The sequence below is a fragment of the Lemur catta genome, chromosome 7 (assembly GCF_020740605.2).
Source record: "Lemur catta isolate mLemCat1 chromosome 7, mLemCat1.pri, whole genome shotgun sequence".
Taxonomy (NCBI): domain Eukaryota; kingdom Metazoa; phylum Chordata; class Mammalia; order Primates; family Lemuridae; genus Lemur; species Lemur catta.
The window spans coordinates 77,976,162-77,996,901 of record NC_059134.1 but is presented as its reverse complement, the minus strand read 5'-3'; the positions used below and the strand labels follow the sequence as shown (position 1 = coordinate 77,996,901).

The following is a 20,740-nucleotide window of genomic DNA, read 5'->3' as shown; positions in this document are numbered from 1 at the left end:
AACTGCTCTATGAAAGTAGAATTATAGGTGATAAGATGTAAATTAGAATAAATGAAAAAAATCAAACAACAAGATATTCAAAACTTCCCAACTTGATTAGCTTTTTTAACCAATCATTTTCCAAATATATTTTACCATGCAGCTTTGCCCCCCCCACCTCTCCCACCCCTGCCATCTTTTGCTCCCTGCCTGAAACTTACTAACATCTTGCAGAACTAGTGTTAGATGGAAATCTCTACCCACTTTTCACCCCAAAGGCCTCTGTGCCTACCGTGGTAATTAAGAGAGAAAGCTAGGGATTAAGACCTCCTGGGTTGAAATCTCAGTTTCCAATAGCTAGCTCTGTGACATTTGGCAAGTTATTTTATCTCTTGGTAAATCAGTTTCCTCGTCTGTGAAAAAGGGCTGATAATAGTACCTAACCCAAAGTGTTACGAGTATTAAGTGAGATAAGACAGGTAAAGTGTTGCATAATAAGAAAGAGTTAAATAAAATATTGGTTTTCCATTTTGCCATAGGAATCATATTTTGATGATGACAGAAACAGCTATTTAGTGTAGATAACCCAGGGCCCAGCAGAATTTGGTGTGAAAGATAAGCTTAGTGAGTGATTGAATAAAGCAATGAGCAAATATTTGCTGAATCCCTATGATGTGCTAGGAGCTGTGATGGAGCTACGCACCTTCATTTAATTCAAAAATCCTGCAAAGAATGGATCGTTGATCGCAATTTATAAATAACATCACTGAGGCAAAAGGAGGTTAAGCAATATGCCACAATCACACACCTCATAGATACAAGAATGAAGATTTGACCAATATCTGGGTGGGAAAACAGCTCTTTATCGAAGATATATACACATCCTGTTAGGCAATAGCTATTTTTCCCAATAGCATGATGTTAGTAAATTTAAGTGATGTTAGTAGAAACTTCTTGCTCTGAATCAACAGAAACATGAATATTCTGTCCTTCATAGCTCTCATTTGGAAAAATGAGAAATATCAATCCTAAATGAAACACTGACCACATGCAGTTAACTCTGCCCCAGCATTAATATTCTCATGGGGTAGCTCAAAGTAGTTGACTATAAACAAGAAAACCCATTAATCAGATGCATTAATCAGGTGTCAAAACCTATTGGTACTTGGGATTTCCCATGAAATAATCAAACGAATTCTGGGAACTGGTATTCTACACTTTGAAAGCAAAATTAAAGAATGTAATTTCTTTGTGTTTAAAAGAGACATCGTATTGCTAAAATGTTTACTCATGTTTAATTTTACTTTTGGTATATTTGGCATTATGTTGCTTGACTTCTGTTCAAAGGTGATTAAAAACATCTATATTATAGATAGGGAGCTGACTCTAAAAGAGTATTTCCCAGCCACGTGTTACATCCAGGTGGATGCTTAGTGATACTACAGTCTGCTCAATATTCATCCTCCACCTGCATTATAAAGGCAAACACCTCATCGTCTGTATGTGTTTAAACGTCTTCAGAAGCAGTTTTTCTCCAGCTTGAATGAACGATAGACCGATGCTGAGGGGGTGCTAAAATATTGAGTGTGAGGTACAATGCCTGGAGCAATATAAATACAAATCAAGTATTAACAAATCAAATGATTGAGACACACCAAAATGATGAAGAAAGAACTGTGGAGTTACAGCATCCAATTATACTAAGCATTTAGAGAAATTGCTTTTAATATTTGGGGTGGCAAGTTGTCAAAAATAAGATACGTGGAATTATATGGAAAGGTTTGCATGACTAGAGTAATTGTTAAACTATTAACTTGTACTAATTTGGGAGAATGGTTAGTGAAGGATGCTGTGCAAATTTTACCAACTCTATGGATATTTGGGGCAAGGAAAACTTCAGCCTTTGGTTTTTGTTTTCTTATCAGAAAATAAATGATGAGACAGGTGGAGCATCCCAAATCCAAAATCCAAAATCCAAACTGCTCCAAAATCTAAACTTTTTGAGCATTGACATGATGCTCAAAGAAAATGCTCATTGGAGCAGTTCAGATTTCAGATTTTCAGATTTGGGATGCTCAACCAGTAAGTATAAAATGAAAATATTTCAAAATACAAAAAAAAAAAAATCTGAAATCTGAAGTACCTCTGCTCCCAAACATATTTGGATAAGGGATATTCAACCTTTAGTAATCACCTTCAGAATTAATGACTATAGGAAAGACCTTTGTACTCTGAGTGTATTTGTTCTGATGAAATGTTCTTTTTGATGTTGTATAACGATTTGAACCTGCTGGTGGCTGTTTTTCTTTAATTAGGAAACTTAATAAGCCAGCACTGTTTCTATGCCACACACACAAAAAAGAGTATTATGAGAAACATGACTAATTTGGAGTCATTCAGAATGCTATTATAAATAACACAGCTCATGGTTTTAAAAATTATGAAAATTTAACAATGCCCATGTAGAAAAACCATGATATAGTTTTTAGGCCAGAAATTCTTAATCTTCTCCTCACTTAATACTTACCTGAACAATTCTTAAAAGGATGAATACCAGTTTCACTCCCCAGACTCCCTAAACTTATTCTCTGGAACTGAGATCCTGGGAGTTTAAAAAGCTCTTAGGTTATTTGAATGTGTAGCCCGAGTTGAGAACTCCTGATATAGGCAATGTATTCCCTATTGAAAACCCAGGTATTAATTTCTGTAGGTTATAAATAAATTTACTCTGAGGTTACAAAGTTAGTGTTTGGGCCGATTAGTATCACTATTTAATTAAATCTGGCTTTAATTTGTTTCTATTTAATTTCTGAAATGAAAAGTCCCAAGTTCAAAAGCATTATTCATGGGCAAGGTCAGTGAGCTACATATCCAAATATAAATCTTGCTCTACTAAAGCAAATTTTATGTGATGACATCAAAAGGGAAAAGAGGAAATTGAGTAAGTTTATCATTGTTATGGAAAAAAATAAATAAAATTTATATTACCCACTAATGAAGGGTTAGGATGGAATCTTTCAATGTCACTAACTTTCCAAATTCTGAGTGCCAAAATTTGATAAATCTTGAGATAGTAATATAAATGTTCTTATTCATAGAGAATTGAAAGAACTTTTCAGAAGACTTACAGCAAAAATTGTTCATTTTTTTTTTTTTTGGTTATGGGATTGTTGTTCATTATAAATCCTCTTATATTATTTGAATTTCAAACTGTACAATAAATACCTTAATCATTTTTTACTTCAGAATATTATATTGACCTATCAAGTTAAAGCCAAACACAAACTTTTTTTTTTTTTAATTTCTAGGTTTAAAGAACACAACTTAGCTTTGAAGAGCAGAAAAAGAGAACGGAAATATTGGAAATCAACTTACCCAAACAAAAATCACTGAGGTCAGCAAAAGAACATTTGAGCACAGAGTCGTTTTTATTTTCCTCAGTGTTAACTGGAAACAAATAAACAAAAAAATACTTTAGTTTCAGGAAATAAAAGCAACAGGAAAATAATCATGGTGATGGATATCCAAACGATCTCCAAACATGAAGAAGGTTTTTAAGTTAATGAGGTTAAATTAGTTACTTAAAATTTCATTTTCAATAAGGGAAAAACATTTATATTATGTTTTAATACCTTTCTCCTCTTGAACAACCGGCCAGTTTCCTTACTGAACATGGCTATAAGCCGATTATAATACGTAGTGATTTTGCAATAGCATCAAAAAGAATTTTGGTATTTTCAGGTTATTCAGAAAAAGAAGCCAGCCTAAGGAATCATAAGAAAATACATTCTCCTCATAAGAAAAAAGCTAGAGAAGGATGGGAAAATAAAAACACACTCCATCCACAGTATGACAAGGAACACAGTTATATTTGGACTCTTGACTGTTGTAAAAAGAGATTGCCTAAGGCATAGTGGTGTGTCTCAGATGGGCAGAAGTGTGTAGAAGGATGTCGAAGGGCAGCCACAAAGTTTATTTAACGTGGCATCTAGCTGGTACGTACCTAAATCTCAGTGTTTGCTTGGCAAGACTTGGTTGCCAACACTTGTCCAACCACATCTTTATGGCTTTATTGCCAGTAGTTAAAATCTTTGTTTTGTTTTGTTTTTAAACTGAGTTTATTATTGCTGACATTTTCTACTTGAATACTAGTTTTAAGTTCTCATCAGGCATGGGACTCATTAACAAAAGGGATGTAAATAGTGGCAAATGCACCAGTGATTCATGTAGCTGGGTCTGTCTTCCACTGCAAGCAGCAAGCATCAGGTCCAGACTCCACAGGATTGGTTACCTTCAAGGCAAGGAAGGAATAAAACACATCTGGCCAACAAATGGCCTTTCATCTGACTGGTACAGGGGACTGGCACTGGTACTTCCTATTCCAGCCTCCTTCCTGAAGAACTCTATGAGTACTAGCCAAATGGAAAAAGGAGAGAAGGAAGGAATGTTTTGGAAATGCTCACTCTTTGTAAATTGAAGAAGAAAACAGGAGTTGCTGCTCACCTTGTTCTGCTTTGTCAGCGGAGATTAAGGTTATAGAAGTGGGAGCCTGAGAGTCACTCTCAGTTGACTGGAAGAGTGAGGTAGACTGGCTCAGGCTCTTTGAGTACGCGTAGCTCTGGGCGAGGCAGGGCAGGGATCTTCGAGAAGGTTTTAGTGCAGTTTCTTTTGTTATTTCACTCTTGCTTATATTCATACCTGAAAATCCAAAATAGTACATATTAGCAATAAGAAATAATCAGCAGAGGTCAACAAAAAAATTTAATTCTTGTAATGGCTGTTTCAGGAAAGTACTCCTGAAAAGTACCCTACATATTAGAACTAATTGAATTAGTTTTGCTGGTATTTTGTCATGGAAAGTGTTTGAAATTTTTGTCCAATAGTTATGAGAAATAAATACCTCCCTTCCCAGTCTGAGCTTCCACCATTCTTTTTAAAGATTCTGTGAGAAAAGAAACTGAAGTTTAAGTTCATTTGGGGAATTATGACAATAATGATTTGAATTGTCTTTACATACCTAACAGCATTTAGGTTTTCAAGCATAAACATAAAATAAAACCTAATGCATAAGTCTTCAAATTACTATTATGAAATGGGGCACTTCTTTCTCTACCCTCCACCTCCTTGAACACACAATGTACTAATAGTGATCTGGAGGCTGGAAAGAGATAGAGTAGTATATTACAACAACTGACCAGCAAGCAGGGATTAAGAGAGAAGCACTCCTTTGCTCAGTGTTGAGAGTCACTCCCCTCATGCAGGATCTCACCTGCTAGGAATAACAACACCCCTTAACTGGACTGGGGCTCCATAAGCAGAAGCCCCCATACACGGCACACTCAGGAAAACAATGGCGCCCCTTCTGTCACCATCCATCTTCATCTCTCCCTATTATGTCAATCCCAGGTCAATCCTCATCCCCAGAACTCTAACCCTCAACATCTCTGCACACTGCCATTTCTGACAACATCTCCCACCCAGACTCTTACAGTACATCCCTGGGAACTCGCATAAAACATCAGAAAACCCACTTAGTATCTTCTTCAGCTTTTTCTGTGGATAATCCATTTTCCTCCATAATCTCACCCAAACCCAGCACTGCCCCACATCCCTCACCAATGACACTGCTTCTCTTTCATCCATTTCCAGGGGAGGCTCTTTTCTTTCCACAGCCTCAGGTCCAACTGGCTTGAGACAAAGTAGATATCCTCCTTGATCCTAACTGCCTGTTTCAGTTCATTCTTTTTCATCTCTCCTTTCTAAAAAGAAGTTTTCAAATCTCTGTCATTAAGCTACTCTTCTACTGTTACTTATTGCTGTCATTTTCATTTACTAATGCCAGATTCTTTCTTATCATTTGTGAAAAATTTAGCTTCTAAATCACCACTCTCTTATTTTCTTCTTAACACTCACTCCCATTCACACCATATATTTTACTTATTTAGTTTGTTTATTCCTGTATACCTCCCTGGAATTCAAGCTCCATGTTGACACTGATTTTTGTTGTTTTGTTTTATTTACTGCATTGTCTAGAATAGTGTCTAGAATTGTGTCTAAAATAGCTTGGTTCCTGGGAGACCCTCAACAAATATTTGTTGGATGAATGGAAATTTGGGAGTAGGCTGCACATGCCTAGGACACTGTGCTTTCCTTAAGGGCAGGCTTATCTCTTATCTTCTTTGTGTCTCCATTGCCCACTGCCAATGCCTGGCACATGAGTGAGTGGTGTTCAGAAAATGTCTGTGGAATGAATGTTTGGTTATAACTTTCAGTTCTTTCAATAACTTTAGTGTCTCCAGCAAGTCTATAAAGCAGAGCTGTACAGCCTCACTTGTTAAACAAGGGAACTAGGTCAACTATGAGATCTCTACAGAATTTAGAGCTATAAAGTGTTGTTTTTCATAAAAAATGGTTATCACAATTCCCTCATTTCATTTTACCTGCATAGATGGAAACTATTATAAAGCTGCTTAATCCTGAATCACTCCCTAGAAAGTTTCTTATTGACACCTGAGTTGAGCAATTAGATATGTATGCTGTTTGCATAATGTGAATAAAACCATGAAATCACCTCACTTCAGTGCTGACTTTAGACTTCATACCACACAGGGCAAAGAAATATCTTAATGCAAAGTGCCTATTACATGTCAGGCTCTATAACTGGTACATTTATTTATCCATTTTTTGGGCTATTTATTTTACACAAGTAAATTACAAAAAGAAATTCACACTTCAAAAGGTTTTCAATTATAGAGGTAAATAGAATAAAAAGTAAAAGTCCATTTTCACTCTGATTGCTAAATTCCAATCTCCTCTCTAAGTGAAACAAATGTTATCAGTTTACTGATCTTTGTCTATATATTCACATACATAAGCATGTATAGAAATGATTTTCTAACAAAAATGGAATTATACAGTGTATCACATTATATATTTGCTCACTTAGTATGTCTTAGATACTTTTAATTTCACTCCATATAAATCTATCCCAGATTTCTTTTTTACTTAAAAAGCAGCTTTGCTGAGATATAACTCACATGCCATCAAATTTTCTCCTTTAAATACGTAATTCAGTAATTTTTAGTATATTCACAGTTGTACAAACATCACTCTAATTTTAAAACATTTTCATCACCCCTCCAGAAAAAAACCCACATATCTATTAGTAGCTACTCTCTATTCCCTCTTCAGCTTGGTCTCTGAAAACCACTAACCTACTTTTTGCCTCTATGGATTTGTCTATTGTCTACTAATGTGTGGATTGTTTTAATTTCATAATGGTACTCTTGGAAATACAACAGCTTTTAATTTTGATAAACCTCAATTTATCTATTTTTTCTTTTGTCATTTGTGCTTTTGGTGCCATATTTAAGAAATCATTATCTAATACAACGTCATGAAGATTTACTCCTTTGTTTTCTTCCAGGAGTTTTACAGTTTTAGTGCTTACATTTTAGGTCTATAATACACTTTGAGTTAATTTTTGTATATGGTATGGGGGTAGGGTCCAACTTCATTCTTTCACATGTGAATATCCAGTTGTTCTTTCACCAGTTGTTGAATATCCCATTGAATTGTCATGGTGCCCTTGTCAAAAATCAATTGACCATAGATTGATGGGTTCATTTCTGGAGTTTTAATCCCAATCCACTAATCTATATTTTTATCTTTATGGCAGAACAACAATGTCTGGAGTACTGTAGCTTTGTATTAAGTTTTGAAATCAGGAAAAGTGAGTCCTCCACCTTTGTTTTCCCTTTTTCAAGAGTGCTTTGGCTGTTCTGGCCTCTTGTATTTTTATATGAATTTTAGGATTAACTTGGTAATTTCTGCAAAAAAGGCAGGTGAGATTTTGCTAGGTATTACACAGAATCTATAGATCAATTTGAGCAATATTGCTGTCAGCTATGTAAGATGCAAATATTTTCTCCTAGTCTGTGGCCTGTACTTTCATTCTCTTATCATTGTCTTTTGAAGAGCAGAAGTTCTTAATTTTGACAAAGTTGATTCTATGATTTTTTTCCATGGATCATGCTTTTGTTCAGGTATTTAAAAGTATTCTTTATATAGTTTTGCATATCTAGTAGTCTCCCATCTAACCCTTTGGCTGCTAATGTAAATGGGAGTTTCTCTTCCATTATATTGGAGTTATAAATAATCTACAGGATTATTTTAAACCACAGAGTAAAATGTTGGCTTCAGTACAGAGGTATAAATATATTTTTTTAAAGTTAAGGATGCATTACTCACTTTCTAGCTTATTATTATTTTTTGCTCAATAGCGTTTTGGATTTTGTTAAATTTTATATGATTTTCTTCCAGAGAAACATCTCTCAACAAAGAGCTTTCCTCAGCATCATAGAGGGCAAGTGTCACCAACACGCCACCACAGTAACATCTCTGTCATCCCATGAGCCATGGCTGTGTCCACTTCCTGGGGAAGAAAGGGAAGAAAGGTTCTTTCCTGGGTGCTCTATCTCAGCCTCAGGTTAGTGGCTTCTCTTTCTGTCTGCTATTGCTATATTCTTTAGAATTCTCTTTCCTTTTCACTAGCCAATCCCTAATTACTTTAATCCTCTATTATAGTTAACAATTACATTAAACTTTCTGTGTCCAAATTACTGTGTTGTTTCCCTCTGCGTCAGACCCACTGATACGTATTATTCTACCCTTGTTTCTATTTTTGTTTGACTTAGACTGATCATCTCTTAGTTGGATGGAGCTCTTCCTCTCAATGATTCCTCAGGAAGGGTTTGGGGTTACAGTATTCCCTGAGTTTTTACACATTGAAAACTCCTTAAATATAATCTCAACACCTAAAGAACAGCTTGACTAGATATAAAATTATTGCTCCCATGTTCTTTCCTTAAATTTCTTGAAAATGTAGCTCCACTTTGTCTTGTTTTGTGCTTTGCTGTTGAGAAATATCATGCAAACCTGATTTTCTTTCCTTTGTAAAAGCTTGGCTTTTTTTTTTCCTGGAAGTTTAGAGGAATTTTTTGAGTGTAATAGTTCACTAGAATATATCAATTTTCCCAGGAATAAGGTAACCCCTTTCAATATATAGGTTCGGGTCTTCATTAATTTTTGGAAAGTTTTATTATTTAAGTGTTAATTCTGTTCCATTGTTCTGTTTATATTTTAGGGGCTCCAATTATGCATGCATACACACATACACATATACATGTTGGATCTCTGTTGACTATGTCCTGTCTAATAGTTCTTTCTTGGTACTTTTTTAAATCTCTTCTAATATTTATTTTTATTCTCTTGGCTGTTTTTGTTTCCCTCCTCAATTTCCTTTATTATATTTTTAGTTGAATCTATTGTCCTATTGGCCATCTTGGAATCGAATCTTCAATTGAAATGATTTTGCCTTTCTTCAATTTTTTTCATGAGTTTGGACAATTCTATTTCCACATTTTCTTGTCTATTGTGCATTTCTAGCCTGACTTTTATAATCTATGATTCAAAGTATTTTTTTATACCTGCTAATACTTGTTTAACTCTAGTTGGGTTGTTGTGTAATAGTTTTCCTCTGATTAGTCATTGGCTTTGGCAGTAGAATTTTCAGTAATTGAAATGGTTTTATTCTCATCTTCTGTTTTTCTTCACATATAAGCTATTTATACATGCTGACTGCTATTTCCTGACCACTTTAAAATGTATTATATTTTCCCAGACCAGCATAAACAAGAGGTTCTATTTTGGCAGGGAACTTGGGTCGTGAGTTGGCATAGTGAAATGTAGTTTCTTTAATATATGGACCCAGAAATGGCTGCAGCTTACAACATTCTTCTCACAGTTCCCAACAGGCTAGATTTCAGCTGCATCAAACAGCTGCCAAAGTCATTCTTGTTGCTGTCACCAAAGTACAGGTAGAGGCAGGCAACTGCTAATTCAACTTACACGGCAATACAGGTGGATGTGGTGTTCCAGGGGTCCAGTGCTTCCAATTTCATGCTGATCTTGAACTTGTTGCTTGCAGTTCTGTAGGACTGCTTGAAGGAATGGTATTCATCCCAGGTAAAACAACCGACAGGTGACCCCATAATGAAGCAAGGAAGGTCCCAAAGGCTCTCACAGGCTAAAACACTATAGCAAATCATCATTTCTCAAAGTTTCCTCCCTAGTGGAGCAGCACAGGGTCCCTTTGGGCTATGCAAAAAGAACTAGATGCTATATTATTTCATTTCATTCATCTCTTCAGCTAACATTCATAGACTGCTTCACTTCAAACAATGTCAGAAGATTTGAATGAGAGTAAAGTCTGTGTACTATGACTGAACAGAATAAAAGTCTTAATACTCCAAAGTTTAAAAGTGAGAGTTTTCACATCCAACAGTTCATGTAATGTTCTTCACAATGCTAGCTCCAGGATGTCAGCAGCTTCTTGACATTGGGATGCAGACTCTGATAGGTGACCATATTTGTGTTTTTTAACATCATTCCACTCTATTACTTCAGGCTTGGCAGTGGCAGTGTAGGGCACAGGGCAGCTCACTCCCTTCCTGTTGCCATGTGTCCACTGTGCAGGGAGGGAAGGAGAACTACCCCAGACTTTTCTTTCTTTTCTTTTAATTTCAGAGTATTACATGGGTACTAACACTTTGGTTACATAAATTGCCTTTGCACCATGTGAGTCAGAGCTATAAGCATGCCATACCCCCAGACAGTGTGCACTGCATCCATTAGGTATGAATTTGCCCACCCCTCCCAATTGTCTGACACTCGATGAATGTGATACTACCCATATATGCACATTAGTGTTGCTCGATTAGTACCAGTTTAATGGTGAGTACATGTGGTGTTTGTTTTTCCATTCTTGTGATACTTCACTCAGAAGAACAGGCTCCAGCACTATGCAGGATAATACAGTAGGTAGTTCACCATTTTTTTATGGCTGAGCAGTACTCCAGGGTATACATATACCATATTTTACTAATCCACTCATAGATTGATGGGCACTTGGGATGTTTCCACATCTTTGCAATTGGGAATTGTGCTGCTGTAAACATTCGAGTGCAGATGTCTTTTCAATAAAATGTCTTTTTTCCTTTGGGTAGATACCCAGTAGTGGGATTGCTGGATCAAATGGTAGTTCTATTCTTAGTTCTTTGAGGTATCTCCATACTACCTTCCATAGAGGTTGTACTAGTTTGCAGTCCCAACAATAGAGTATGAGTGCTCCTATCTCTCTGCATTCACGCCAACATTTGTTGTTTGGGGACTTTTTGATAAAAGCCATTCTCACTGGAGTTAAGTGGTATCTCATTGTGGTTTTTATTTGAATTTCTCTGATGATTAGAGATGTTGAGCATTTTTTCATGTTTATTGGCCATTAGTCTATCTTCTTTTGAAAAGTTCCTGTTCATGACTTTTGCCCACTTTTTAATGGGGTTGTTTCATATTTTCTTGCTGATTTGCTTGAGTTCCTTATAGATTCTAGTTATCAGCCCTTTATCAGATATATAGCATGCAAATATTTTCTCCCATTCTTTAGGTTGTCTATTAGCTCTAATGATTATTTCCTTGGCTGTGCAAAAGCTTTTTAATTTTATCAGGTCCCACTTATTTATTTTTGTTGTTGCTGTGATTGCTTTTGGGGTCTTCTTCAAAAATCATAAATTCTTTCCCGAGGCCAATGCCTGTAAGAGTTTTTCCAACATTTTCTTCTAGAATTCTTATGGTTTCATGCCTAAGGTTTAAGTCTGTTATCCATTGTGAATTGATTTTTATGAGAGGTGAAAGGTACAGACCTGTTTCAGTCTTCTACGTGTGGCTATCTAATATTCCCAGCACCATTTGTTGAATAGGGGTTCTTTTTCTCAGTGTAAGTTTTTGTCTGCTTTGTCAAAGATCAGATGGCTATATGAGAATGGTTTTATATCTGGGTTCTCAGTTCTGTTCCATTGATCCTATGTCTCTGTTCTTGTGCCAATACCATGCCGTTTTGGTTACTACAGCCTTGTAGTATAGCTTGAAGTCTGGTAAATTAATGCCTCTGAATTTGTTCTTTTTGCTTAAGGTTGCTTTGGCTATATGAGGTCTTCTATGGTTCCATACAAAGCATAAAATATATTTTCTAGGTCTGTGAAAAATGATGTTGGTATTTTAATATGGATTGCATTGAATGTGTAGATCACTTTGGATAGTATAGACATTTTAACAATGTTGATTCTGCTGATCCATGTGGTTTGCCATGTTACATCCTCTCCTATTTCCTTCCTCAGTGTTTCCTAGTTGTCCCTATATAGGTCTTTCACCTCCTTCAATAAATATATTCCTAGGTATTTTATTTTCTTTGTTGCTATTGTGAAAGTTATTGAGTCTTTGATTTGGTTCTCAGTTTGACTGCTGTTGGCATATATGAATGCTACTTATTTGTATACGGTGATTTTGTAACCTGAGACTTTGCTGAATTTATTTATGAATTCCAGTAGTCTCTTGGCAGAATCTTTGGGGTTCTCTAGCTATAAGATCATATCGTCAGCAAATAGCAATAATTTGACCTCTTCTGCCCCCATTTGGATGTCCTTGATCTCCTTCTCTTGTCTGATTGCTCTGGCTAGGACTTCCAATACCAAGAATTTTCAAAATACTAAAAAGTATGCCACAGTATGGGCAAACCATAATTTATTTGACCATTCCCTGTCAATGGATGTTAAGTATTCTTCAGTAATTCACTTTAAAAAGAATACTGCTATGAGCATTCTCACATATGCATTTTTTTGCACACATTGAGTATTTCTCTAAGAGGAAATACTTAGATGTACAACTACTGGGTTGAAGGACATGAATATTTATCATTTGGATAGATAATGCCAAACTGCTTTCCCCAGAAGCTTTATCTTTTCACACTTTCATGAATAACATAAGATGGGATCTGCTTTCTTATGCTTTGGCCAACACTAGATAGTGTCAGCTGGCTTAACTGTAGACAAAATAAAAAGCTAACAAACAAACAAAAAAACCCCTCATTGTTTTAATTTTCATTTTACAGCACATGAGCATGTTTTCATGTATTTCCTAGCCAATTATAATGCTTAAGTGACTAAGCTATTTTATAGCTGTGTTGTGAAACTCTTATTGAGTCAATAATACTTAATGTGTATATGTATATATATACATTTACATATATATAGTACTTTATTTATGATATATTATATATGATATGTGTGTATTTAATTTTCCATAAATCTTACAAGGTAGGTATTGTGATTTTTTTCTTTCATTTTCATTTATTTTTTTTAATTTGCAAAATATTAAGGGGGAATAAATGTTTTTGCTACATAGATACCTTGTATAATGCTTAAGTGAGAGCTTTTAGTGTGCCCATCACCAGAATAGAGTTCACTGTACCCTATAAATCTTTACCCATCTCCCCATCCTACCCTCCCCACTTCTTGGATTTCAATGACTGTTACATCACTTTGTGCCTGTGTGTGTCTGTCACTTAGCTCCCAATTGTTAAAGAGTACATGTGGTATTTGGTTTTCCATGCCTGAGATACTTTGTTTAGGATAATGATCTACAGTTCCATCCAAGTTGCTGCAAAAAACATTAATTCATTCTTTTTTATGGCTGAGTAGTACTCTATGGTGTGTATATGTACCACATTGTCTTAATCCACTCATAAATTTATGGGCACTTAGCCTGTTTCCACATCTTTGCAATTGTGCATTGTGCTATGATAAACATTCATGTGCAGGTGTCTTTTTGATAAAATGACTTTTTTTCCTTTGGGTAGATACCCAGCAGTGGGATTACTGGATCTAATGGGAGGTCTACTTTTATTTCTTTCAGGAATCTCCATAGTTTTTCTATGGAAACTACTAATTTTCTCTCCCACCAACAGTGTATAAGTGTTCCCTTCTCTCTGCATCCAAGCCAGCATCTATTGTTTTTTGACGTTTTAATAATGGCCATTCTGACAGGGGTAAGGTGGTATATCATTGTGGTTTTAATTTATATTTCCCTTTAACTTTCAGGTGTTTTTACATTGGTGGGTGTCTATTATGTCATTCCATGTATAATGCAGTTCTGAGTATTTCCTGTAAGGCAGGTCTAGAAGTGACAAATTCCCCTAGTGTTTGCTTGTTTGGAAAAGTCTTTATTTCTCCATCATTTATGAAACTTAGTTTTGGAGGACACAGAATTCTTGGTTGACATTTGCTCTGTTTATGAAGTCTAAAAGTGGACTGTAAGGTTTCTGCTGAGAAGTCTGCTGTTAGCTTGATGAGTTTTGCTTTGTAGTTTAGTTGTTGCTTTCTTCTTGTGGCTTGTAGAATTTTTTCACTCACTTTGACTTTGGCCAAATTGATGACTATGTGTCTTCGAGATGTCTATTTGCTATGAATCTTCCCAGTGTTCAATGACCCACTTATATCTGGATATCTTAATCCCTGGTGATATCAAGGAAGTTTTCCTCAATAATCTCCTAAAGTAAGTTTTCCTTGCTTTTTGCTCTTGCTTCTTCTTTCTCAAGGAGATTTATAGTTCACATATTGGTTCACTTCACATAGTCACATAGTTATCTGAGTGATTCTTCATTCTTCTTTATTCTTTTTTCTGATCTTTGGCTGACTGGGTTAGTTTGAGAGCCTTGTCTTCGAGCTGTAAAATTCTTTCTTCTGCTTGGTCTAGTCTGTTGCTGAAACTTTCTGCTGTATTTTGAAATTCCCGAAATGACTCTTTTGTTTCTTTAAGTTCTGTTATATTCTTTCCTATGTTGTCTAAGTGACTTTTTCATATTTTTCATTGATCACCTGAAACCTTTTTTTGGCTTCTTTTTGTTGGTTTTCAACTTTCTATTCAATCTCATGCATCTTATTTGACATCCATATTCTAATTTCCATTTTGACATTTCCACAATTTCCTTTTGGTTGAGGTCCATTCCTGTAGATTCATTGTGATCTCTTGAGGGTGTTGAACTAGCTTTTTTTTTTTTTTTTCCTGTTGCCAGGTCACCTCCTTTGCTGATTTCTTCTCATCTGAAACCTCCTCTCAGCTCAGGGCAGATAAGTTTGCAGTGCACCTGCTCTCGTTTTCTGGGAACTCAGAACTTGCTACTTAATGAGAAAAAAGAGAGGTCCCCAGATGGTGCTTCTGTGACCTATTCTGGAAGATTGACCTGGCAGGAGATTGGTGAATGCACTGAGAGCCTGTGATGCAGCTGATCTGTGTTGTCCTATTCCCCTGTGATTGTCACAGTCCAAGCCTGCACTGAATGATCTTCCTGTGTGGTGGTGGATTTTTCCTCAGGCTGCTTTTGAAGGCTCACATTGGGGGCTGGGCAAGTCCCTCTCATAGAGGCTGGTGTTGTGGGAGATTGCTCTGCCTGGGCTTCCCTGCACTGGTGCCAGTGGCTGGGGTGTCAGGGCTGGGGGTGTTGACTCCAACTGGGTCCAGATGCAATGGCAGCTCGAGGCTAGTGGGTCACAGGCAGCACATTGGGCTACAGGGACTATTTCCTACCAGGCAGCCAGTGTGAGCCCCAGGGGCAGGCCACAGGGCCTAGTAGCAGCACTAGTCTCAGGGGCAGGGCCTAGGAGCCCCACAAGGGAACCTAGGAGCTCAGGCCAGAGGCCCAGCAGCAGTGCTAGAACCTCAGAGGTGGAGCCATGGTGCCTGGGAATAGTGCTGGAGCCTTGTGGGTGGAGTTGTGGCAGCAGCACAGGAACTGTGAGTGCAGAGCTATGCGGCCAAGTGTCAGCTTGGGGATTGCAGGGGCAAGGCCTGAGGCTGGACCACTGGGCAGTCAGGGCTCTGCTCCTACCCAGGTCCTACAGAGGCAGCTGCTGCAGGGCTTCTCAGGTGGCATCTGTGGCTCCCGATCTGTTCAGATCCTCTGTGGTAGGAAGGGTGCTTGGCTCCCCATCATGGGACATGTGAGAGCATCTGCTCTCCCTGCTTCCTCCCTGGCTGGCTGGGGTGATATGGAGGCGGCTGCAGCAAAGTCCAGCTCTCAGAATGGCAACAGTTGCGGTAACCCAGGTCCCTACTGTGCCTGCTCTCTGGTGCAGTGTTGCCGCAGCTCTCTGATCAGTCTGGAGGTCTGAGGTGGTGGTGGGGGCTCCCTCACAGCTTGGCTGCAGTGGCTTTTGGGGGAACGTGGAGCCCCAGGGCTCTCTCCTTCTGTCCTTCTCCACGTGTGGATGCTTCCCCCAGGCACCTTCCGATCTTTCCCAGTGGATCGCCCTGTCTCCTTCCCCTTCAATCTGAATGTCCCCTATCACTTTTCTGATGATTCACAATGCTCTTTTCAGGAAGGCCCATCTGTAGGGCATCCACCTGCAACTTTCCATCCTCTCCTTGAGAGGGACATGTGCACACTGCTTCTAGCCCGCCATCTTGCCTCCCCTTACCTTGTGATTTCTGTTGGCTGTGGGGAAACGAAGACTAGTGAGAAAAAGTAACTCACCTTATGTTACACAGATAGGCAGAAAGTGGATTTATATTCCAAGCATTTTCTAGCATCTATACTAGTGTAAAAATTCCTAAAACACCATCCATTCATCTCAAAGTTTACAGACACTGAAATATAAATAACACTTAGCAAATACCATACCTTTAAAGAAAAAAATACAGATGAAACACAGCTGCAGACCTATCTGCTCCTACAATCCTCCCTATTTACCCACCTAACATGCTGATTCTCTATATGAAACCACATTTCAAATGTAATAGTTGAAAGGTGAAATGGATAAAGCAGATGTATGCATACATACAGCATTCAATTAAGGAAACTCTTGCCTTGCAGTTACTCATCTTAATTTCACCTTTGAGATGGAGTAGAATCAGGGTCATCATGGTGTGGGTAGAGATGAAACTGAGAAAAGGTATACTTTCCGTCATTAATATTTATCCTAAGACAAATTTAGCTACATTTCACTCATATCGTTCAGGTTTATTAGTTTTAGCTATATATAATTTTGTAGTCATTTAATGAATAAATTCCAAATGTCTAAGGAACTCTTCAAATACATGAATTCAAATAAAAACAAAAAGAGATATAAGGTGTATACCCTTTGAGGGAAATGGGAATCTTGAAACAGAAATAACAAGGCAATTTGTGAAATACTTTCTTTCCAAATAAGACATAGATGAATGCATGAAATTCAGAGAAACCTAGGAGTGGAGATTTTATCTTTCTGTTTTACAGAAATAAGCATTTTTAACTTTTACATTAATTTCAGCAAGCAAATAAAATTTGAACTAGAAAGGGAGCCAGGAAAGAATTGTGAATTGAATAACACCCAGTTTCTTAGCTTGCTGGGACTCTGTAATGACAAGGGAAAGAAAAGCTATTTTGAAGAGGAATTCCCCAAGGTCCCCTGAAATACTACTAAAATACTTTACAGTTCTCCTTAGTTGAAGACAAACTGGTATTTTCTATACTACATCCAACGAATAGCATGGAAAAAACCTCTCCTACTAAGTTTTTATGCCAATGAATCTTTTGTAATGTGGTCTGATACTTTCTTTTATTTAAGAAACACTAATATAGTAGTATATGAAGTGGTCAACTTTCCATTTCTGGGACCTGGTTGAAAACAGCCTTTTACTCTAGCAGAACATAGGAGTAAAAAAAAAATAAATTTATTTTTTGGGTCAGGGGAGGTGCATAGATGGAAGATGGTGATAGTTGATGGTAAAGATATTGAACCGAGGGTAAAATGCTCTCAGCATGCCCTGGACCCTGGGGTTCTAGGCCCCTGAAAAATGGCCTTCACAGACACTCTATAATAATATTGACAATAATACTATCTACCTTAATCCACCGATTCCAGCATGTAGCTTCAAAAAAAAAAACTTATATATTTACTTTTTCTTCACAATATTTAAATGCAAGTGAAAATTTCAACTGTTCTTTTACAAAAAGATGACTACTGCATTGGTGGATATTTTTTATAAACTATTAAAAATATGGGTGATGCTAACTTAATTATGCATGCCAATGCTGTCAGTGTTTTCTGTCATTTGATACATTCCTGAATTCAACTATTCATTCAACAGATATTAATTGGGCAATTGCTCTCTGCAGGCACTCCATTGACAGTGGGTATACAGTGGTAGACAAGGTAGACATATAATTCCTGCCCTCATGGGGCTTACAATTCTAGTACAGCGTCATACGTTTGCCAAAAAATTAAAATATATATGTACATAAAAATCATCTGAAATGCTATGAAAATACAGGTGGTGTTATATAATGGAGAATAATGCACCTAATTTTAGAAATGGTCAGGAACTATTTTGTCTGAAGAAATGATGTGTTTAGGCCAAAAAGATGAAAAGGAACCTAACATATAGAAAGGTCTTTATGTGTATGTGTTTGTGGGGCAGCTTTTAGGCAAAGACAATAACATGCATGAAAGTTATGAGGTAGGATAGGCTTTGAAATACAATAGCTATACTTATAAAGTTTAGTTCTGCCAGTTGCTAGATTTATGACACTGAGTAAATAAATTTCTTAACTTTTCACAGTTTCATTTCCTATTTATGAGGTGGGTATTGTTTAAAAATTTTTTGTGAATTATGGAAAACTCAATTATTCAAGAAAAATAGACACATAAACTTGCAGGAAATTAAGGATAAATAAATTAAATAACCCCTTAAACAAAGAACAGTAGCCAATATTTATCCTCTATCTGGATTGCAACAATAGCTGCCTTTTTCTCTCACTACACTGCAAACAGATTTTTTTCAGTTATATAAATACATTGCAATCTATCCTACCTCATGACTTTCATGCATGTTATTACCAAAGCCCCTAATCTTTTTAGTTTTCTCCATGATTCCTCATGTACTCAGTCCTAGATAGTTTATTACCAGGCTTCACTTGGAATAAACATCACACAAATTTTAAGCAGAAAGTTCTGAATATAGAAACCACAGAACTAAAGCAAAGCTCAGAAACTATAATAATTTTATATCCACAATCTTAGCATACTGGGGAATATATTTTGATGAAAAATGAACATGTTGTGCTTGGCGCATATGAATAAGAAATGTCTACCCACCATAACCAAACTATATTTCTTGTGCTTATATTTAAAATAACAGATATAATTTGCTATGAGTTAACAATGTGTGTGATTCAGTTACACAAAATAAGTACCAATTATTATTTTTCAAGACTAATTTTTATTCATTCAGCTATTCAATTGCTTATTCAATAATTCCAAACAGTTTCTGAGTTCTTTTTCTAGGGCAGGCCTTAGCTCAGTATTGGGTATAAAATGGTGCTCACTTTAAAGGAAGAAGATACACAAAGTGTTAAAATCCAATATAAAGGTATGCACAGGGTATTATAAAACCACCCACAAGGAAACCTTTGAACATCTTGCAGTTATTGTAGTGAAAATCATATTGCTACCTCTCACATCACACTCAACATGCCGTGTGTGTGTGTGTGTGTGTGTGTGTGTGTGTGTGTGTGTGTGTGTGTACAGGGGTAAAATAGAACTTGATCATCCTTGCTTGCCCCATGGAAAGGGATTCCCAATGAAAACAAATCTTGGGTTTCAATTAGGATATAACATTTAAAGTCTTAGAATGTGTCTGACAAGCTTCAAAGTTGTAATGTTAACACTGTTGCCAACAGGAATATGGAAGAGCAGTTACAGGCTGTTCTACTCTGAGGAGCTCTAAAATGGCATTTGGACCCAGCAAGAAAACCTGGATTACAACCTGTCCCAGAAGTGGGGAAGTTCTGAACACTCCCACAATATCTCACAGGTCTATGATGGCATTTTAAAAAACTAAAAATCCAGTCCAATCTCTTCCAATCATAGACTGTTATTAGTAAAACCAATAACTTCACTAGAAGTAATTTTCTTGATGTGTAGAATCTGAACCCAAACACATCATGAGTAGTCTAAGCAGGACTGCCTCAGGGCACAACCTGTTCTATATTTTTAGCCTAGCATGAACATTTGTAACCATAGAACTTCCCACTGCTTGCCACCTGCTGCTGTTGTTCTTACTTGTGGGTTTTTCCCATGCTATGTCAAAGGATAGAAATTTATACATCTGCTTTTGAACACAGTTTGGTATTCCTTAATTGAAAAATTAAATTCAAAAGTTTAAGAATGGGAAAAATTATTTTACTATGTTAGAAGAAAACAAAACATAGTATTGATTCCAGATACTTTTTTCAATCCGTGCAGGATGAGAAAATGTTGTCCCTATGGTGGTTTAAAAAGCTAGTCCACTTTTAAAGATATGTGATATGTAGTAAACATTGAATATTATGTTGTTATTAACTGTTTATTTATGTATTACTAATAGTTAATTTACTATTATTAGCCAGCTACATTTTTTCACTATTATTTTATAGAAATATTCCCTTCAAATATTTTTATTTAGGGTTTACAATTACACCATACAAATAACCTAATTATTCTTTCTAGTTAAAAAAATTAGAAGTAATTTCTTCAGTGAAGCACCTATGAGAAAGGCATTCAGGAATGATAGGATGACAATTTGCAAATATGTGTGATTGAAACAGGCATTCTTCCCTTCATTTCCTCCTCCTGGTTTTATGATCACCATGGGCAACATAGTGTCAAGCTAGGACATAGCACTGCTGATAAATATAGTTCATAGCTGCCATGAGATTGTAGGAGGAAACAATGTTCTTGCCATTCCCATTGTAAGGCACACACATAAAATGTCCTGACTCTTGTGAGTCTCTTTAAAAAGGACTTCTGGCTTCTGGTACAATGGTGATCTTGTAGAATATTCATTTCCAGAA

At 36.7% G+C, this 20,740-nt stretch overlaps 1 protein-coding gene across 1 annotated transcript in view; it reads right to left on the bottom strand.

Moving 5' to 3' along the window:
• The window catches only part of ANO3 (anoctamin 3), a 407,322-nt gene that overhangs the window by 168,746 nt on the left and 217,836 nt on the right, over positions 1-20,740 (bottom strand). The window contains exons 4-5 of the mRNA XM_045557695.1: positions 4,483-4,677; positions 3,355-3,426 (exon numbers count right to left, since the gene is read on the bottom strand). Of these exons, the coding sequence (XP_045413651.1) occupies positions 3,355-3,426; positions 4,483-4,677 (267 nt within the window). The remainder of the gene's footprint in view (positions 1-3,354; positions 3,427-4,482; positions 4,678-20,740) is intronic.